A 20,191-nucleotide genomic window follows, 5' to 3' on the forward strand; every position below is an offset into this window, starting at 1 on the left:
TGGGGGGGGGGGGAGGGGGTGGAACCACCCGTGGCCGTGCCGCCGGTGACCCCCCGTTTCCCTCCCAGGGGACTGGCTGCTTCGTGCAGCTGCGCTGGATCCCGGCGAGGTGCAACGGGTGTTGCTGTGGGGTTTGGCCGCCGCGATGGGCTCCTGGCTACTGTCACGGTTCTGGAGGCTACTGCTGCCTGTGTTCCGCTGGGTGAAAATCTGCTGTTTCCTGGGTGCCTTCCTCCACATCGTCACCTCCCCGGGGAGCCCCACGGCGCAGGCGGGGATGCTGCTGGGGCTCTGGGTGCTCTACACCCTACTGGGATACTTGGGGGGGCCCCCCAACCCCCAGCTGGATGCCGCCGTGCGCAGCCTGGAGTGGAAAGTGGAAGAGCTGCGGCGGCGGCAGAAGTGGGGGGGTCCCCGTAACCGGGATGAGTGACCCCCGCCCCCACGACTCGGGGGACAGCCTGTCCCACTCCGTCCCCCCTCCCCCCCCAAGCATGTGTCCTCCTTGCTGAGCACCCCCCCTCACCCCTGCACCCCTTTTTCTGCCCCCCGCCACTGCTGCCATGTTTCTCCCTGGGGGCCCTGCACCCATTAGCCCCTCCTCGCTGGGAGTGGACACCAGCGTGGGAGCCCCCCCTGCCTAGTGCAGCCCCCCCAAAGCTGGGGACCCCCCCTCCCTGCGCACACACACCGCAGTGCCTTCATGCAAGAGAGTGCCTTCCCCCGGCGAGGGCCTCCCCCCAGCCCCAAATGCCCCCCAGCCCAGAACGGGGGGCTCTGCTCACTTGGGGGGGGGGATCACAACCCCCTCAGGGCCGGCAGCCGAGCTCCGCGCTGTCACTCCTTGAGTTTTAAGCTGCTTTTTAAACTGTTTTGATAACGTGGTTCTGAATAAACACGGTTTGATCCCAGCCCGGCTCAGCTGCTCTCCCTGCAGGGTGGGAGGGGGCCACGGGGAGCAGTGGGGGCTCCCTTTGGGGACCCCACCCCACCCCACTCGGGGTGAACAGGCGTGGGTGGGGGTGCAGGGGTCCTCCCTGTGTTTGCTGAGGCTGGTGCTGAGCACCGAGGGGGGGGGGGGGGTTATCCATGCCAGGATCTGGCCCCTTCTCTGTCCCCGTCACCTTCGCTCCGTGCCCCCGGCCATGTCTGCCTTCCAGCGTCCCCAGTGTCCCGTTCCCCCCCCCCCTTCCAACTCCCTGCTCAGTGGCTCTCAGTCACCATGATCGGGGTGGGACGGGGAAGGATGGAGATGAGGTGGTGGGAGAGCCCTTGCCCGGCTCAGGGGGGGTCCCACAAGGCCTGGGGTGCCCTGGAGTGGGGATAGGATGGGGTGGGGAATGGGGGTGAGGATGAGGAGCAGGGATGGGAATGGGATGGGGAGTGGGGATCAGGATGGGAAGTGGGGACAGGGATGGAGATGGGAAATGGGGAGCAGGAATGGGGATGGGGAGCAGGAAGGGGGGTGGAAATGGGGAGCAGGGATCAGGATGGGGAGCAGGGATGGGGGTGAGGATGGGGATGGGCAATGGGGATGGGGAGCAGGGATCAGGATGGGGAGCAGGGAGGAGTGGGATGGGGAAGAGGAATGGGGATGGGCAATGGGATGGGGATAGGGATGGGAATGGGGAGTGGGATGGGGAACGGGAATGGAGATGGGAGCAGGGATGGGGAGTGGGATGGGGAGCAGGAATGGGGATGGGGAGCGGGATGGGGAGTGGGATGGGGAGCAGGAATGGGGATGGGGAGCGGGATGGGTCCGCGATGGGGCTGGAGCGGTGCTCAGCGCTGCGCAGCCCGGGGCTGGGTTTGGGGAGCGGGGCTGGAGCGGTGCCCGGCGCTGCACGGTGGCGGTGGCGGGGGGGGGGGGGGGGGCGGTTGGGGGGCGGGGGGGGCAGGGCCGGTGTTTAGGACCCGGCGGGACGAGGCGGTGCCGGTGCCGGTCCCGCCCCGGCCCCATTGTCTGGGCGCGGAGGCGGAGGGACGGGAGCGGCGGCCGCCGCTCGCACGGACGCGCCGCGGAGCCCGCCCGGCCATGGCCCCCGCACCGGCCCCGGTACCGGCCCCGGGGGCCCGGCTGGCGCTGCTGGTCGCCGCCCTGATCTGCGCCTCAGGTGAGTGCGGCGGCACCGGCAGCGGCACCGGCAGCCCCGAGCCGGGCTCCGCACCCGATCGCGGGGATCCCGCCGACCCGCGTGGATCCGCTCCCACCGAGGTTCCGAGGCGACCTGCCCCCGCTCCCCCGCCTCCTCCGCGTTCAGGATCGCCGGGATCCGCTCCCCCGCGATCCCGAGGGGATCTGCTCCCCCCCCACCCCACCGCAGGGGATCCCCGTGGGATCCTCTGGGATCTCAAGGGAGGAATCCCCTCCCCATCCCCACGGGATCCCTGCGGTCCGAGGGGATCCACTGCCGCCCCCCCCCCGAGCCCACGGGAACTCACCGGATACCCCGGGAGCTGTCCCCTCCCGTGCCCACGGGGGATCTATTCCCGGGCCCGCGGGGAAGCCCTGCTCGGGTATCCCGGGGGGGATCTGTTCCGGGCACCCAGGGATCCCCGTGATCATCTGGATCCCCCCCATCCTGCGGGACCCCTCTCCCCGCCGTGGGAGCGGGTCCCCACGGGGTCAGCCTGATGAACCTCGCTTCGTTAACGGGGAGCAGCCAGGCCTGGCCCCCCCACCCCCCCACCGACCCCAGCACCAGTGGGGTGCCACGCCACCCTCCAGCACCCACTTTGGGGGACACAGGGAGTTGCGAGGGTGCAGCATCCCCCCAGTCACAGCTTCCTGAGGTTTGGGGTGACCCCATTACCGGGGGGGTGTGGGGGCTGCGTGGTGCCACGGCAATGCCGAAGCCAGCTTTCTTCTCGCGGCACTCAGTGGGCACGGAGACCCCCCCCAAAACTGGTGACACAGCCCCTGTCCCGCCTGTCCTCGCAGTGAGGGGTGACGGCGACCCCCCTGACCCCGTATACCTACCGGCGGACCTGGAGGTGCTCGGCATGCCTGAATACTACCGGCTACAACGGGTGGACCAGGATTTGCCCGCCAACACCTCCCTGCACGCCCGCAGCGAGACCTACCTGCTTCTGCGCCACGACTCCGCCACACAGCCCCTCGTCCAGGCCACCTACCCGCCCTTCAGCACCCGGCAGGTAAAATGGCCCCCGCTGGCCCCCCCAGCACCACCCTGGGACCCCCACCCCACCTTGCCGCAACCTCCTGTCACCATCTCCCTGTCTTTTTGCAGGAGGTGCCCATGGAGACCCCCCTGGGAAGGGACGGTTCGGTACCTTGGGCCATCCGCGCCGTGTCCCTCGAGAGCGCCGTGTCCCCGGCCGAGCCCTTCGCCCGTGTCCTCTTCCACTTGCAAGGTCCTGACTGGCTGCCTGGGGAGAGGGAACACCCTGGGGAGAGGGAACACCCCGAGGAGCAGGAGCACCCCAGGGAGCGTGACCTGCCCTGCGTCACCCTCCATGCCCACCACCGCGGCCGGGTGGCCCGTGGGACATGCCGCCTGCAGGTCAGTGCCACCCACCGCGGTTGGAGCACACCCCTTCCCTGCCTGGGGACACCCCCACTTATCCCCCTCACCCTGACCCGGGGTCCTGCTCTCCCCTCCAGGCACCCCTGGGTGTCTGCGTGGTGGAGCTGGAGATCCCCCCGCGCTGGTTCTCCCCGGCATCCCCCACCCCACGCAGCCGCCGCCGGGCAGCCGAACCCCCGGGGCGCCCCGAACCCCCTGAGCCGGTGGAGCTTCACTACGGCGTGGTGGGCCCGGGGGAATGCGGCCGTGCCGGGGGCCGGGAACGGAGCCGCAGCGGAGAGGCCCGGCGGTACCTGGGCACGTTGGAGCTGCGGGCCAGCGAGCCGGCGCGGCGGCAGGAGGTACGGTTGGACGATAAGGTGCTGCTGCGGGTGCCCGACGCCACCCTGCGCCCCGGCAGCGTTTCACTGCCACCGTCGCCCTACGGCACAATTTCACCGCTGACCAGTTGACGCTCCGGTAAGACTCGGGACCCCCCCCCACCCTGTGGAGGGTGACGCGTGCTGGGAAGTTTGGAGGGCGGGACACACCCTCCCCCCCCGCCTCCCTGGGTTGTGTGACGGGGATCCGGTGGCAGGATCAAGGCGAAGAAGGGGCTGCAGGTGGTGGGCGCCCGCCCCGGGGTCCCCACGGCCTGGAGCACCCAACTGGAGCGCACCCGGGGTCCCAAACACTCCACGGTCGTGGTGACGTGTCGGCGCAGCGGGGATGCCCGCGGAGGCTGGAGGTAGGGAGCAGCGGCAGCACCCCCACCCCCGGGGACCCCTGGTATGGGAGGGGGGCTTCTGCATGGGGGCCCAGTGCAGTCCAGTAGTGCCCAGTCAGTGTAAAGGGGACCTGTGCTTTGCGCTGCCCCCATCCCAGTATGATCCAGTTGGAGCAGGGGGACCTGTGCTTTGCACTGCTCTCATCCCAGTATGGCCCAGTCAGAGTAAAGGGGACCCATGCATGACACTGCCGCCATCCCAGTATGGCCCAATTGGAGCAGGGGGGGACCTGTGAGTTACACCACTCCCATCCCAGTAAGGCCCAGGCAGAGCTGGGTGACCTGTACATTGCACCATCCCTGTCCCAGTATGGCCCAGTTGGAGCAGGGGGACCTGTGCGTTGCACCTCTCCCATCCCAGTATGACCCAGTCAGAGCAAAAGGGACCTGTGCCTTGCACCACTCCCATCCCAGTATGGCCCAGTGGGGGGACTGGGGGCCACGGTACAGCCCCGATACCTGTGCGGTGGTGCAGGGCAGCCGATTCCGCTGCGTTCCTGCACTTGGACCTGGCGGTGGAGAACGGGACAGGGGGGCTGGCGCCGGCGCGGCCCCTCACCTGGCAGGTGGAGTACCCGGGCCAGGACCCTGAGGCCCAGAAGGACAAACTGGTGTGGGAGATCCAGGTGTCAGAGCGGGACGTCCGTGCCCTCGTCCCCTTGGTACAGGTGGGTGACCCCCACCCTGGCCTCCACCCCCCGCCCCCGTGCTGACCCCAAAACCCGTGGGGCCATGCATTTCAGCCCCCAATTTGCCCCCCAGGAGCTGGAGATCCTCAACACGGCCCCGCTGACCGGGGTCCCCCGCGCTGTCCCGGTGAAACTGGTGGCGGTGGAAGCGGGGGGTGGCGTGGCCGAGCTCACCGAGCCCCCGGGCTGCGAGTCGGCCGACAAGCAGGTGCTGCAGGTGAGCAAAGCCCCCCCGTTCCCCCCCCAACACCCACCACCAGCATCCCCCTGACCCTGCCTGCTCCCCCTGCCCCTCTACGTACCCGCCCGCTCCTCTCTTCAGGTGTCGGATGCCTGTGATGCGGTGTTTGTGGGGGGCAAAGAGAGCCGGGGGGCTCGGGGGGCCCGGGTGGATTTCTGGGCCCGGCGCCTACACGCTTCGCTGCGCTTCACCGTCTGGGCACCGCTGCTGCCGCTGCGTGTCCAACTGGGTGACACCACGCTGGAGCAAGTGCGGGGCTGGCGCCTGCCTGGGGGCCCTGAGAGGTGAGCACGGGGCCCTGGGAAAGGGGGGGGGGGCCCCCGTCACCACGGTGGCGGGTGAGGAGGGAGCTGGGAGTGGGTGCTGAGCCCCAGCGCGCTCATGACACATGTCTCTGCCCTGCTGGGCCGCATGGTGCTTGGGGTGGGCACCCCTGCTCCGCTGAGCCCCCACGCACACGTGACACATGTCCCCGCCCCACCGAGCCCCACGGCACCCATGAGATGCACCCCTGCCCCGCTGAGCCCCCATGCACTCGTGACACATCCCCCATGCCCCCCACTCCCATGGCCCCCCCCTCTACGCCCAAACAAGCCCTGCTGAGCCCCGCAGGGCTGGTGACACGGGTGTCCCCGCCACCCCCCCAGTGCCCCGGCAGAGGCGGAGGAGCCCGGCGAGGAGGCCGAGCGGCGAGCGCGGGGGTGCCGGCCACAGTACCAGCGGACGGCGCTGAGGGTCCTGGCACATTTCGTGGCCCACCCGCTCGATGGTGGCCGTCACCTCACCTACCTGCCTGGCCCCGAGTGGCTTCTGGATGTCACCCACCTGGTAGCCAACCGGACCCGGGTGCAAGACCCCCGTGTGGCCTCACTGGAGGGGGGCACTGTGGTGGTTGGCCGGGAGCCTGGGGTCACCTCTGTGGAGGTAGGTTTGGGGACTTGCCTTTTGGGGGGGGGTGGGGGGAGATGCAGGGGGGTGTTTTGGGGGGTAGAGGGGAACTGGGGGGTGCAGGGGAGAGATGGGGGGGTGTTGAGGTTGGAGAGATGGAGTTGAGGGGCTGGAGGGGGTCCTGGGGGCAGAGGGAGAGAGGTGGGGGGCTGGTGGGGGTCATGGGGGCAGAAGAGAGCTTGAGGGGGTGTGAAGGGACTGGAGGAGGATCCTGGGGGGGGAACTGGGGGGGTTTGGGTGCGGGAGAGATGAATATGGGGGGCTGGTGGGGGTCCTGAGGGCAGAGGAGAAGTGTAGGTCGTGCAGGGACTGGAGTGGGATCCTGGGGCGGAGCTGGGGGGGTGTGGGTGCCGGAGAGATAGAGGTGGGGTCTGGAGGGGATCCTGGGGGCAGAGGGAGGGAGATGGGGGGCAGGTGGGGTTCCCAGGGGGAGCTGAGGGACGCAGAGACTTGGGGGGCCAGGCCAGAGGTAGTAGAGGTCGGAAACCATGAAGTCTGGGGGCTCACAAGGTTCCACCCCCCTCGGTGCCCCCCCCAGGTCCGCTCCCCGCTCTCGGATTCCATCCTGGGGGAGCAGATGCTGGTGGTGTCGGAGGAGAAGGTGACGGTGACGGAGCTGCGAGCCCAGGTGGTGTCTGGGCTGGCCCTGAGCCTGCGGGCAGAGCCGGGCCACCCTGGGCTGGTCACGGCCACCGCCCAGGGCACAGCCACCCTGCGTGCCCCCAAACAGGTGAGCAGGGTGGGGGGCAGGCAGTGTCGGGGTGCCCTGCCCCCCTCTCCGGTGCCATCCCCCCCCCTTTCCCCGTCATCTGTGGCAGGAGGCGACGCTGTCCGTCTGGCTGTCCTTCTCCGACCGCACGCTGGCCCCACTGGAGCTGTACGGCTGGCAGGACGCGGCCTTGACCGTGACCTCGCTAGACCCCGCCGTGGCCACCGTGGGGGGCTCGCCCGGTGTCCCCGCCGCTCGCCCCTGGGTGGTGGCGGAGGGGCCGGGGCGAGGGGCTCTGCTGCAGCTCAGCCTGCACCCCCTGGATGCCTGTCGCCGGGGCCGGCACCGAGCGGCCGCATTGGCCACCGTCACTGCTTGGCTTGAGGTAGGGGCCGGCCGGCGTGCCCCCACCTCCGGTAGCCCCCGGGGTGGCCCCCCCCGGGCCAGCTCGCCCTTCCCACGAGCCGAGGGGGCCATGTCGGGGGAGGCGGTGACGGCGGCCAGCGAGCCGCGGAGGAGGGACCCCGCCGGCGTCGGACCTGCCTCCACCAAGCTCCAAGGGCTGGGGTCTTCCTCGGAGGAGGAAGAGGAGGAAGGCTACGGCCGCAACCGTGCCGGCGGGGAGGAAGAGGAGGAGGAGGATGAGATGGTGAAGGCTCCCGAGCGGGTGACCGACCTGGAGATCGGCATGTACGTCCTGCTGGGCGTCTTCTGCTTGGCCATCTTCATCTTCCTCATCAACTGCATCTTCTTCGTCCTGCGGTACCAGCAGAAGGAGCTGCCAGATGCCGGCGCGGCCCCTTCAGCCCCCCAGCCCCACAACTGGGTCTGGTTGGGCACCGACCAGGAGGAGCTGAGCCGGCAACTGGACCGCCGGCAGCCCGAGCCCCCGGCCCCCGAGGTGGCCCCCGAGGCCGGGCGCTGCTGTTGCGGGGTACCCCCGGGCACCGCACCTGGTTCCGAAATAGGGGTTGTTCCCCCCAGCACCCCGACACCCGGAGCTCCCCTGCCTCGTAAAGAGGGGGTTACGCCGGGGGGTGGCCGGAGGAAGCGGGTGGAATTTGTCACCTTCGCGTCCCCCCGGGTCCCCGAGGAGCCCCCCCAGCCCGCCCCCAACGTCCAGTCCATCCTGGTGGCCAGCGAGGATGACATTCGCTGGGTGTGCGAGGACATGGGGCTGCGGGACCCCGAGGAGCTCAGGAGCTACATGGAGAGGATCCGGGGCAGCTCCTGACCCCGGGGGGACAGGCCCCCGGCCCCCCCAACCCCAGGCAAACCAGTAAGAGACCGACCTCCTCCCCACACTGCCCTGGACTGGGGGGGAGACACCCTGTCCCCCACCTTTCCCTGCCTGTAGCGGGCTGTGCTGCTCCTGGGGGCCACTGCTCGTCCCTTCGTGGTGGCCTGAGCCCTGCCCCAGTGGGGCCACCCAAGGGACCGTCCCCAGATGCCCGCGGCAGGGTGGGGGGGTGGTCTCCACCCAGTTCAGAGCATCCCCTTCTTTGGGGTCCGTGACAGCTCCCCCCACCTCAGTGGCATCGGGGAGGAAGCCGGGGTGCTCTTACTGCTTTGGGTCTCATTGCGACATTGTGTTCATAGTGATGATGATGATGATGAGTCCTGTGGTCTGATTCCAGGGAGGGTCCCGTGCCCCCCGCCGCACCCGTGCCGTGGGGAGGAGGGGGGCGTGCGCCCTCCCCACCTTCACCCTGACCACGCATCCGTTTTGTACGACTGGCATTTTCTACCTGTTAACGCCCCCGGGGAAGGGGCTGCCAAGAGGGGCTGTTATTTATGGCAGATTTTTAAATTCTGACGTTGTTACAAAAATAAAATATTTAAAAAAGACAAACTGGGAACTGCAGAGACCGGCTCTACCAGGCACAGCCAAGCCCGCGGAGCTCCCGGGGACTGGCACATGCCCTTGACGTTGGCTCCACGTGGGGACAAACGTGGGAGCTGGTCATGGGAAGGGCTCGGGGGCTGGTGCTGGCACTGGCCCAGCCAGGGTGACCTTGGGGTGACCTCCTTCCTCCCTGTCCTGCCATGGCCAAGGGGCTGCTGCCTTCCTCCTCCTCCTCCCCCTCCTCCTGTCCAGCCCCAACACCCAGGATGAGGGAGAAGCCTGTCCCTGCCTGGTCCTGGGTCCCCCCACACTGTGGCCAGTCCCCGATCCCCCCAAACCCCAAAATGTCTCTCCTGTAACAGTAGCCACAGGCAATGGGCCAGCAGGTCCCTTTATTCAGGGGTGCTGCGGGGATTTCCACCCCTCCAGTCCCCCCCCTCGCCCCCCAGTGTGTCCCAGTGATCCAGAGACATCCCCAAATCGCCCTGGGTGATAGCAGGAGAACACCCCCTCCCATCACTCTGCTGCTGGCAGATTCCCCACGCTGGACTGGCACCCACCCAACCCTCCCCTTCCACTTGCCCCACAAACCAGGGCTCGAGCCACCCCCCACAGCTCCCCATAACCCCATGATGGGGTGGGGTGATCACTCTGACTGCCCGGGGGGGGGGGGGGGGGGGGGCTGGTTCTTGTACCCCCTGTTCTGTCGGCACTGGGACCAGCATCCCTGTCCCTAGGGAAAGTTGGGGGGGTGATGCCCCATCACCCGCCGTGGCACCACGTCAGCCCTCCTCTGGCCCCGTGCAGAGGTGGGGGGCACCCGGTCACAGCAGCCGGTGTCGGTAGCGCCTGGAGATCCAGGTGAAGATCAGGCAGGTGATTGACTGGATCCCGGCCAGCAGGAAGAAGTAATTATCCACGTGGCAGCTATTGATGCTCCCTGCGAGCAGGAGGGTGGTTAGAGCTGGGGGCTGGCCCTCAGGACACCCCCATGTCCCTCACCCCGTCCCCTCTGCTCCCAAAGGCACCCCAAGCAGGAGGTGACACCCATGTCCCTGTGCCAGCACTCACCGTAACCCTCCGGGCAGCGCATCCAGCCGTGGGTGGGCAGCGAGAGGAGGGTCAGCAAGCCTGACCCCAGCAGCGAGCCCACCCCGGAGATGAAGAAGAAGAGACCCATGATGGCTCCTTTCATGGACTCGGGGGCCTCAGTGTAGGCGAACTCCAGGCCTGCAGGAAAGCGGAGAGAGCGTGGGGAAAAGCTTGAACCCTTTTGGGGTTCCTCCACCAAATCCAACCGCCACGGCGGGGATGGGGGGGTTCTGCGAGGGTTACCCTGGCGCCAGGGAGAGGTGGGCCCAGCTCACCGGGGATGCTGGTAAAGAGCTCGCTGAGGCCGATGAGCAGGTACTGGGGGATCTGCCACCAGACGGGCAGCGCGACAGCGGGGTAGCGGCCCTTGCCCACGAGCTGCGGCACCGTCTGGTTGTGGTGCGCGTCCTGCAGCCGCTCCTGCTCCAGGATGCCTGTGGGATGTGGGTAGGGGGCTGAGCACCCACCAAACCCCTTCCTGAGGGCAGCATCCCACCCCAGCTCGGGTCCTACCTGCTGCCAGGATGGAAACGAGGCCGAAGAACATGCCCAGGGTCATTTGCTTGAGGGCTGAGGGCAGCAGCCTCCTCCTGGCTAGGAAGGGGTCAATGACGTGGTCCTTCAACGGCACCAAGACCACCACGTTGGCCAGGAGCAGCCAAACATCCGGGAACTGCTGGGCAGAGGCAGGTCAAGCCCCAGCCCTCGCCCACGGTGGGGAGCTCAGCACCTCATGGGCTCCCAGCCCAGCCCTCACTCACAGAATCATCTGGGTTGGAAAAGCCCTTGAAGATCATCCAGTCCAACCATGAACCTCACCCTGACCGTTCTCAACTCCACCAGATCCCTCAGCGCTGGGTCAACCCCACTCTTCAACCCCTCCAGGGATGGGGACTCCACCCCTGCCCTGGGCAGCCCATTCCAACGCCCAACAACCCCTTCTGCAAAGAAATACTTCCTAAGAGCCAGTCTGACCCTGCCCTGGCACAGCTTGAGGCCATTCCCTCTTGTCCTGTCGCTTGTTCCTTGGTTCAAGAGACTCATCCCCCCTCTCTGCACCCTCCTTTCAGGGAGTTGTAGAGGGCCATGAGGTCTCCCCTCAGCCTCCTCTTCTCCAGACTAAACCTCCCCAGTTCCCTCAGCCGCTCCCCATAAGACACGTGCACCCATCAAGTCTAGGGAGCTGCCAGCCCCATCCCTCACCGTGTAGCCCTGGAGGGTGCTGGGGTGGTCCTGGCCACTCTGGAAGATGCTGGGGGTGTGGAGGTGCAGACCTTGCAGGTAATACATCGTCTGCATCTGAAAGACAATGGGATGGTGGCTCCATGGGCTCAGTTCCTGGATGGCTTCACCACCACTGACGGTCCCTGCCCGGTGCAGAGCCCACCCTGCACCTCACCTGGAAGTAGACCATCCAGTGAGGAATGAAGGCCAGCATCACGGGCAGGATGCGGGCCAGCACCTGGAAGTTGGCATGGTCCTCCTCGGGTGAAGGGGCTCCAGGTTGGGCTCTGCTGTTGGGGAGAGGGTGCCCAGCTTCCCACCGGTGAGCGCTCAGCCTGGGGAGTGGGTCAGTGTGTGAAAGACCAGGATTGGGAGGGTTCAGCACCCCGCAGAACCCCCACCCTTCTCACCTGGCCCCAGTGCCCCCCAGCCAGGTGCAGCCGCAGTTCTGCAGGGCCAGCTTGATCATGGCAGAGACCTGGCTGCCCGTGGGGGGCTTGGTGATGAAGGTGGGAGTGGCCAGGAGGAAGATGAGGAGAGCCAAGGCCAGACAGGCGACGGGGATGAGGTAGCCAGCCAGAAAGCTGATGTTCTGCTGGACAAAGGTCACCAGCAGCAGGGAGAAGATGGCCCCCACATTGGTACTCCAGTAGAACCAGTTGAAGAAGCGTCGCGTGGCATCACCCCCCTGGTCCCTCACCTGCCAGTGTGGAGACCCCAGGGCTGGTTCTCAGGGCTTCTACTTCATCCCCTGTCCCACCACCCTCCTGCGTCCCCATCATACCCCATCCCACCACCCTCCACCCCTCACCTCCCTCCTTTCCCCAGCAAAGGGGTCTCAAAGGGTTTGGAGGTGATCTATGGGGTGTGACCACATCTTCTCTGCCCCATGGGAGACTGTACCCCCCCCCGTAGCTGAGCAGAAGGGGAAGGGGGATCCACAGATCCATGTGGGGAGAGCACCGGGCCAGGAGGAGTCGCTTGGGAAGGGGCAAAGGGGGAAGGATGCTGCCACGCTCACCTGGTCGGCGCCGAAGGGTGTGAGGTTGGCTCTGATGGAGCTGACGCCCAGTGCTACGAGCAGGAGCCCGGTGTAGATGGTGGGGGCACAGTACAGCTCAGGGGGCTGCCCCCGGCACGTCCCGCCATGGTGCCAAGAGCAGTTTCGGATGGTATCGGCGGGCAGCTGCCCGCACAGCGAGAGGCGGCCGTCCAGCAACGCCGTGACAGGCAGCAAACAAGCTGCCAGCAGATACAGCAAGAGGCTGAGAGCCACGGTGCCGTAGCAGCCCAGGTAGACATCAGCCAACCAGCCACCAACGGGTGAGAGCAGGTAGGAAGCCCCCCCAAAAAACAGGCAGGCGCGGGATGCCTGGGTACCCCCCCAGCCGAAGGTGCTGCTGGTGAGGTAGAGGACCAGGTTGGACGTGATGCTGAAGAAAGCCGCCTGCTCCAGACCCTCCACCGCCAGCACGGCCGCGCACGCCATCCCGCGCCCCTTGAGGGGTGACCCCCCCAGCAAGGGGCTCTGCTCCCCGTTGTGCCCCATCCTGGTCATGCCCGGCCCCAGAGCACCGTAGCTCTCAGCGTTGGCTCTGCTGACCTTCACCACGGCAAGCTGGGGGGCCCCGTCCTGCTGCGGCCCCTTCTCCGTCCTCCTTGGCCCCTCTCTGGGCTGTTCCTGTCACCGGGTGGGTGTCATCCGCTCCCATCCCTCCCCAGTTCCCAATTCTGCCCCTCCCGGCTCCCAGTTCCCCATTCCTGCTGAACAGAAACACATCGTATGACGGCTCAGAAGTGAAAATCCCCATCAATCAGTGTGACTTCTCCTTTCTGGGGGATTTCCCCATGCTCCCCACTTGGTTGGGGGCTTTGGTCATGCCCCCCTTGGCCATCTCTCCCCCCCCCCCCCCCCCATCACCAAAGCCCCTCGCTGAACCTGGGGTCTCCCCTTGTTTCAGGGTGTCTGAGCCCCGTGTGCGCCGGGGGAGGTTGTGCACCCGCCAGCACCCACTGGAGCCTCCCAGAGCCAGCGTAAAGCTGGGCTGAGCCGAGCTCAGGGCTACCGCAGCGGCCGCCCCCGCCACGGCGTGGATACACACACCCAAAATCCCCACGAGTGCACGGGGGTTTATTTTGCAGCCTAATTTCCTAAGGAAATGGGGCTGGGGAGGGGGGCTGCGTGTGTCCGCTTGCCTCTCGCACTCTGATATTTTCTGCCAGACCCGGCAGTGACACGGATGGCGCAAAGCTTTTAAGTTTCCGTAAGTTTAAAAACAAAATTAAAAAATTAAAAATTAGTGGCTGAAAAGAGCAGGAAGCTCAGGGGAGCGAGCCAATGGGCACACACCCTCCCAGCCCTCCACACCCCCAAACTCCCACCCAAACCCCAAGTTTCCAGCCCCTTACAGCACCCTCCAGCTCATCCATGCCCTTGCACCCCGTCCTGCCTAAAACAAGCCCCCTCCGGGCTCCCTGGGGCAGGGAAGAGCCCAAAGCCAGCACTCGCCAGCCCCCAGCCATGGGTCCCAGCACCCCCACGGTTCTGACATCCCCACAGCTCCCACAGCCCCACGGCTCTGACATCCCCACCTGGCAGAGGGATGAGTTCTCCAGGACTGGGGAGGGGGGGTTGTGAGCTCTGTGGTGACCAGCAGCTGGGCAAGGGAAGAGCCTTGAATCCGTGCTTTTGGTTGGGGGGGACACATGATCCAACACGGCCCAGCTTGTTCGTAAGATCCATCTCTCTGCCGCCGACATCCCTCCTGCCAGGGCTCGGCCTGGGGAGGGGCAGGGGAGTGGGGTGGCACATCTTTGGGGTCACCACAGCTTGTCCTCTGCAGGTCCCTCATGCCATGGGATGAGCAGGGTGTGAAGGGGCCATGTCACACCTTCCCGTGGCCTCCCAAGCATCCTCCTGCCAGAAAACTGGGGAGAAGGAGGGAGCCCCATGTTCTGCTCCATCACCCCACGGAGGTCCCAGAGTTTGGGGGAGCCTGAGCCCCACCGTGTCACCAGTGATGCTGCCCCATCACATGGTGGCACACCAGGAGCTGCGAATCAAGGTTCCTGCAAGATATGCATCCCCAGGGGGGGGGCTGAGCATGACCTGGAGTGGCACCCAGGACCCCGAGGGATGCTGCCGGTGTGTGGCATGGTCCCCGAGCACAGCCCACCCCCCCTTTTCCTCCCCGCGAGCGTGCAGGATGGAGCCACCCCATCACGCTCCTCCGCCCCACAACACTGAGCTGGCTTCCTGCAGCCCTCGAACACAAGCCGGGAGCGGAGAGCACACGAGCAGCCACCTCCAAACCATGTTCCCGAGCCACTGAAAGAGGCGGCGGGACGACGGGACCCCGGGCTCCCCACCCGCCATGGGGCTACCCCACAGCCGCTGAGCAGGATGGAGGGGCTCTACCTGCTCTTGGCGGCTCTCTCCGCCACGGCGCCTGGACAAGGTACGTCAATGTCCCCACCCTTTCCCTTCCCAGGGGACCCCGGGGTGGTGGCTCTGCTGATTTCGGAGCAGGGTACCTGCCGCCTCCCCGGGGCCGGCTCCTGGCTGGGGCGGGGGGGTGTCGGTGAACGCACACGGATGTTACCGGCCGTGCTCTGGCGCTGAGCGAGGATGCTTTGCAGGCAGCTCTCAAAGTTGAGCTCTTCTTCTTCTTCCTGAGGCTGCTCCAAACTCTGCCCCTCCTCGAGCCCCTCATTGCCCAGTGGCATGGCCCTGCTTGGGGACTTGGGGACTCTGGGGACCCTAAAAAGGCTCTCGGGGCCATCCCACCTGCCAGCTCCCACCCCCAGCCCTGGAGGGGGACAAGGTGATGCTCTCCCAGTTTTGGCAAGCCCTGGCCAAACCCCACCCTGTCTGCTCATCACCCCAGGAGGGTTTCTGGGGACAAATCCACCTTCTCCCCCCAGCGCAGTGAGGTTTAAGGTGCTTTCACACCTGAAATGGCTGCCAGAAGCAGCCTCGACGCCTCTGATCACTCAGAAAATGGTCCCCATCGCCCTCGTTTCCGCTAACGGCTCCTTCCCACACCTTCACTGATGTGTTGCGGTGCTGCCCAACACCAGGGACCCCTCAGAGTGGCTCTTCCTTGCCGCATCCCCCGTTTTCCTTTAATATTTTTAACACTAAGCCAGAGCCCACCGCCTAAGGTGGTGGTTTGCCCACCAGCTCCTCGGGACACCCACTCAACGCACCCCACCAGCCCCCCCAAATCACTATAGAGGCCTCTTGCAGCAATGGATGAGTAAAGGGGGGAGCGGGCTCTATCAGCATGGCGGGCTGACGTAGTGGCTCCAAAAAGTGTCCTTTTTTGGTCAGAAATCATCATTGTAATTACAGCATTCTCCCTCCCCATGCAGTCGGGGTACAGAGAAAGCTGCAATTTCGTGGTGATGTCAGCAAATAGACCTCGCCTTGGGGGGATGAATTCTACCCCCCAGAGGAGCCAAATGGTGAATCCTTCTGGTGAAAATGGTGGGATCCCAGCGAGCGGCTCCGCTGTGTTGAGGCAAAGGGATGGGAGAGAGGGGACAGAGAGGGGGGCATGGCCCAAAACACCGCCGTGTCCTCAGGGTGCCCGGGGAGAGGGAAAAGCCTAAAATGAGACCACGGTGGCAGCAGCATCCACCCACTGGCTCGCGGGGGGCTGTGCTGGGGGTGCAGGCAGGTACAGGCAGCAGGCAGACCCTCTCTGTTGGCAGGGGCAGCGAGCCGGGGGGCGGCAGCGTCGGCAGCATCCCGGGTACATGACGGTGTCCCACACTTTCCCACCGGTGAGTTGTGTCCCAATATTGCCGTATTTAAGGCCAGATTCTGCTTTCCCCACCCCGCGAGAAGACTCCACGCCAGGATTTGGCCCCCCATTTCCCGTGGAGGGCTGATGTGAAGATATGGGGATCGAATTTTAGGGGTGCAAGAGAGCCGTGCCCACGTGGCCGGGGCTCGAGGGGGCTCCCCGTGGTGTCACCCATTTTGTGGCAGCCCGGGGCTGCCATTTTGACCAACTTTCCCCAAAGCAGCATCACTTTTCGGGGGACCGGGGTGCCCATTCCTGCACCTCCTCCATCTGCCCCCCACCCTCCCCATCTGCCCCCCCGCCCTCCCCATGGCTGCGTGCCGGGGGTGACAGCAAAGCCACATGCCCCCCGCTTTGCCATCTGCGAGCTGCGGAGCGCCCAGCAGCCGGCACGGGAGCCAAACCGTCTGCTCCTCGCCGCCTCCTTGCCAGGAGAGCCGGGGCTGAGCCAAAAAAGGGGGGGTTGGCCCCCTGATACCCACCGACCTCACTTCTGCTTTTGCCTTGGTGGCTGCCAGCTCTCAACAGGGCTCTCGCAGCCGTCAGCTCCCTCCTCCCACCATGCTCAGAGGGCCCAGATGGGGGGTCCCGGTGGGCTCAACCCCTTGTACCCCCTTCCTCTTCCTCCTTGCAGCCCCCACAGAACCAACGGGACCCTCCGGCATCCCGGCAAGCAGCGTGGCTGGAAACACCTCGGTGACACCAGGTGAGTGTGGGAGGGCCAGGGACTTCCTTGCACCCCCATTTTGGTGAGGAGTTGGGGGACAACAGCATCTCCCCCCGCTGCTGTTGCCCAGTGGAGCTGGCGGTGGCACAGGGGACAGTGCCAGGGCCACCCTTACCCCTTTTTCCCCCGTGTCTCACCCAGGTCCCAGCGCGCTGCGTCTGGCCGGCGGCCGGAGCCGGTGCGAGGGCCGGGTGGAGCTGGAGCAGGCGGGTGAGTGGGGGACGGTGTGCGATGACGCCTGGGACTTGGCCGACGGCGACGTCGTCTGCCGGCAACTGCGCTGCGGCCGGGCCATCCGCGTCCATGGCAGTGCCACCTTCGGCCGGGGCAGCGGCCCCATCCTCCGGGATGAGGTGGGCTGCGAGGGGGACGAGGAGCATCTCTGGGACTGTGCGGCCACGCCGGAGCATGACTGCAGCCATAAGGAAGACGCCGGTGTGGTGTGCTCAGGTGGGGCCAGCACGTGCTGGATTTGGCAGCCACCAGGCAGGGTTTGGGTTCCGGTGGGTGGAATCAGGCAGGTGTACAGGCAGCGCATCCCCCCAGCTCCGCTCTCTGCCCATAGAACACCAGGAGTGGCGGCTCACCGGGGGCCGGGATGGTTGCGCCGGTCGGGTCGAGGTCTTTTTCCGTGGCACGTGGAGCACGGTGTGTGACAGCACATGGTACGAGCTGGAGGCCAGTGTGCTGTGCCGCACGCTGGGCTGCGGGCAGCCCCTCCGGCAGCTCTCCTTCAGCCACACGCTGCCCGCCAGGATGCTCTACCAGTGCGATGGCCAGCAGCCGTCGCTGGCCCGCTGCCAGTGGACCTACAATAAATCAGCTCCCTGCCACCAGTCCCGGGCGGCCGGAGTGATCTGCAATGGTATGGGACCCCCTCCACTGCGCCCTGCGGGTTTAGGGGGGCTGACTGCCTGCTTGAAGCCATGGGGGTCCCCTGTAACCCATTTTCTTCTGCCCTTCTCCATCCCTGTCCCCCTCCTGCCAGGCTCCCAGGGCTTGCAGACGCCAACCCCGATGGCCACGGTGACACCGAGCAACGTCACACTCCTGAGCGGTGAGTGTCCTGCAGAGCCTCAGCCATGACCTGGGTCTGGGGAGGCGGTGGGGGGGGTGGGGGTGCTGCAGGGAGCACCCAACTTGCCCCCCCTTCCCTGGAGAAAGGATGTCTCGGGTGTCATGAGCTGTGTCCATTCTCTGTCACAGCTGAGGAGGGCTCCCAGGCTGCCGGGGCACAGTCCCCGCTGCACATGCCCTTCTTCATCCTCTGCCTGGTCCTGGCAGCGCTGCTCCTGCTCACCGTGCTGGCCTTCATCGCCGCCCTGCTGAGGGTGAGGAAGATGAGCGGTAAGGAGCCACTCCCGGGGAGGCATGGCAGGTTCTGGCCGTGGAGAGAGGGTGACACTGCCAGCCCAGCCAGGGCCACCCCACTCCCTGGGCTCAGCTCAGCCACAGGAGTGGGGCTGGCTGTGCCATGGGCACCCCGATTTGTCCCCACAGCCCTTGCCATGTCCTCCCTCCGGCTAGACGGGCCGGTGCTGGTGACCCACAGTGCCCAGAGCCCCAGTGTGCCCTCGGGGACCTCCAATGACTACAGGGAGGTGCCCCCCAGCCTTCCCAAAGGACCAGGTAGGTCTGGCAGGTCACCAGCCTTTCCGCCCCCCACCCCCCCCCCCAGTCCAGGGGGGCTGTGGGGCAGGAGATCCTGACTGGTGACAGCTGCCCCATCCCCATTTCGCCTCCCCCAGACCCCCCGGTCACAGCCAAGGACCCTGACTCTGACTCTGACTACGAACACTACGATTTCAGCAGCGAGCCACCCGTGGCTCTCTCCACTTTCTACAGTGAGCATCCCACCCAGGCCGGGGACCCCTCTGCCACCCTGCCTGGGGGTGCCCCTGGGTGCCCCCCCATTGATGTCCACCCCCCTTTGCTCTCCCCACAGACTCACTGCGCCGGCACCCCGGGGAGCAGCTGCTCCCGCTGATGCCCAGGCAGGATGGGATGGAGCCGTTCCCTGGGGAGGGTATGACACGAGGGGTGCCCGTCCCTCTGTCCTGCAGCACTGGCTGTCTGTCTGTCCTGCCCGTGGGTGGGCGAGCGGCCACCCTGCACCCCGGGGCTGACGGTGGCCCTGTACCCCGCAGTGCCGGCCAGGCTGGGCCCCCCATCCCGCAGCAGGGCGAGCAGCTCCTCCACCTCTTCCTCCTCCTCCACCACCGAGCCCTATTGCAATAACGTGCCCCCCCTGCATGCCCGGGGCTGCCCGCCACCCCCCACCGACGGCACCCACCAGCACGAAGCACCCACCACCCACGGCTACACCGGCTACCCTGGCATGGGTGGGCACTACTGGGGGGCCCCAGGAACCAGAGCAGGGATGGGGACAGCCCTGGGGAGAGGAATGGGGGTGGGGGGACCCCAGGAATGGGAGCAGGGATGGGAACAGCACTGGGGAGGGAAATGGGGGTGGGGGGACCCCAAGGATGGGGACAGCCCTGGGGACGGGAATGGGGGTGGGGGGACCCCAGGAATGGAATCAGGGATGGGAACAGCCCTGGAAAGGGAAATGGGGGTGGGGGGACCCCAAGGATGGGGACAGGGATGGGGACAGTCCTGGGGAGGGGATGGGAGTGGGGGACCCCAGGGGATGGGAGCAGGGATGAAAGGTGCCGGTAAGAGACCCTGTTTCGCCCCCAGCTCCCCCAGCAACGCCCCGCGTGCCCACCCCAGTGCTGTCCCACCCCCGGGTACCCGTGTCTCCAGCAGAGCCCCATCCCGCTGACAGCTCCAGCACCTCCTCGGGGGAGTGGTACGAGAACGTGCAGGGCTTGGAGCCACCCGGGGACCCGTCCCCACACCCTGGTGAGGACCCTGCACTGGCAGGGCAGGAGCAGGGTGACGTGGGGGGGTGCAGGTATCCTCTGCCCGCCCCAGCATCCACCTCCCGCTCCCTGCCTGGCTGCCTGACGGGATCTGTCCTTTGCAGGCTGGCTGGCTCCGTCCTGCCCCTCAGGGAGACACACACAGGACCCCGACTCCTCTGACGGCAGCGACTACGATGACATCCAGGGCTCTGCCTACTGAGGCTGCCACTGGACATGGCAGGGGGGACAAGGACTCGCCATCCCGCTGCCGACGTCTCCTCTGGGTTTCTCTGGCCGTCTCCTCCGTGCCAGGGCGGGGGCACCGGTGCCGGGGGTACCCGGGGGATGCTCAGCACCTGTGCCAGGCCGTGTGCCACGATTAAAAGCTTTTCCCACAGGGTCACCGTGTCCCTTGGCCATGGGGGTGGCTGGTCACCAGCCCCACAGCGAGGCTGGGTCACCAAGTGACCCACGGGGCATCAAGTGACCCAAAGATGGTCACAGCCACAGCGAGTTGTGTCCCGGTTGCCGGTCCCGGTTGCTGGCAGGGACCTGCCTGCACTGGGCAGGGCAGGAGCTGCCAGATCTCCCGTCCCCAGCCCACGGCAGCGGGGAGGGGGGGTGGCAGGGCCTGATCGAGCCCCATAGCGCTGGGGGTGGTGCTCAGTCGCCATCCTGGGGACACACTGGCCACCGTGCCCGTAAAACCCGGCCAGGGGGCTT

General features: G+C 66.6%; 4 protein-coding genes across 4 annotated transcripts; 3 read left to right on the plus strand and 1 right to left on the minus strand.

Annotated features, from left to right (window-relative positions):
- The first annotated feature begins 48 nt into the window (after nt 1-48).
- On the plus strand, nt 49-911 carry TMEM109 (transmembrane protein 109). The gene has a single exon (XM_074841918.1). It carries the CDS (start codon nt 146-148, stop codon nt 431-433), a length of 288 nt encoding a protein of 95 aa, XP_074698019.1. The 5' UTR covers nt 49-145; the 3' UTR covers nt 434-911.
- Nucleotides 912-1,961: 1,050 nt separating this feature from the next.
- Nucleotides 1,962-8,753, plus strand: TMEM132A (transmembrane protein 132A). The gene is given in 12 exon segments (XM_074842324.1): nt 1,962-2,114; nt 2,942-3,156; nt 3,252-3,524; nt 3,626-3,944; nt 3,947-4,007; nt 4,126-4,275; nt 4,790-4,982; nt 5,077-5,220; nt 5,326-5,528; nt 5,892-6,168; nt 6,731-6,922; nt 7,011-8,753. Coding segments are annotated over 12 exon segments (3,231 nt in total). The 5' UTR covers nt 1,962-2,035; the 3' UTR covers nt 8,136-8,753.
- A 719-nt stretch (nt 8,754-9,472) lies between these two features.
- On the minus strand, nt 9,473-12,572 carry SLC15A3 (solute carrier family 15 member 3). The gene is made up of 8 exons (XM_074842136.1): nt 12,085-12,572; nt 11,474-11,763; nt 11,239-11,398; nt 11,043-11,138; nt 10,353-10,512; nt 10,115-10,273; nt 9,819-9,977; nt 9,473-9,687 (listed from the first exon to the last, which is right to left on the minus strand). Exons 1-8 carry the CDS (start codon nt 12,550-12,552, stop codon nt 9,572-9,574), a joined length of 1,608 nt encoding a protein of 535 aa, XP_074698237.1. The 5' UTR covers nt 12,553-12,572; the 3' UTR covers nt 9,473-9,571.
- Nucleotides 12,573-14,338: 1,766 nt separating this feature from the next.
- Nucleotides 14,339-19,868, plus strand: CD6 (CD6 molecule). The gene is made up of 13 exons (XM_074842130.1): nt 14,339-14,521; nt 15,780-15,851; nt 16,509-16,580; nt 16,743-17,051; nt 17,167-17,466; nt 17,590-17,658; nt 17,808-17,948; nt 18,102-18,230; nt 18,350-18,445; nt 18,547-18,627; nt 18,749-18,943; nt 19,302-19,466; nt 19,591-19,868. Exons 1-13 carry the CDS (start codon nt 14,467-14,469, stop codon nt 19,686-19,688), a joined length of 1,782 nt encoding a protein of 593 aa, XP_074698231.1. The 5' UTR covers nt 14,339-14,466; the 3' UTR covers nt 19,689-19,868.
- The last annotated feature ends 323 nt before the right edge of the window (nt 19,869-20,191 follow it).

The sequence above is a fragment of the Strix aluco genome, chromosome 16 (genome assembly GCF_031877795.1).
Source record: "Strix aluco isolate bStrAlu1 chromosome 16, bStrAlu1.hap1, whole genome shotgun sequence".
Classification (NCBI taxonomy): Eukaryota; Metazoa; Chordata; class Aves; order Strigiformes; family Strigidae; genus Strix; species Strix aluco.

Excerpts from the sequence above, each read along its gene's own strand:
- TMEM109 (XM_074841918.1), top strand. The coding sequence starts at position 146 with ATGGGCTCCTGGCTACTGTCACGGTTCTGGAGGCTACTGCTGCCTGTG.
- CD6 (XM_074842130.1), top strand. The coding sequence starts at position 14,467 with ATGGAGGGGCTCTACCTGCTCTTGGCGGCTCTCTCCGCCACGGCGCCT. Across the intron at positions 18,231-18,349 it reads CAGCCTTCCCAAAGGACCAG|ACCCCCCGGTCACAGCCAAG; the intron begins GTAGGTCTGGCA and ends CGCCTCCCCCAG. Across the intron at positions 18,628-18,748 it reads GGAGCCGTTCCCTGGGGAGG|TGCCGGCCAGGCTGGGCCCC; the intron begins GTATGACACGAG and ends TGTACCCCGCAG.
- SLC15A3 (XM_074842136.1), bottom strand. The coding sequence starts at position 12,552 with ATGGCGTGCGCGGCCGTGCTGGCGGTGGAGGGTCTGGAGCAGGCGGCT. Across the intron at positions 11,399-11,473 it reads CTGGGGGGCACTGGGGCCAG|GCTGAGCGCTCACCGGTGGG; the intron begins GTGAGAAGGGTG and ends CCCACTCCCCAG. Across the intron at positions 10,513-11,042 it reads GCACCCTCCAGGGCTACACG|TTCCCGGATGTTTGGCTGCT; the intron begins GTGAGGGATGGG and ends TCTGCCCAGCAG.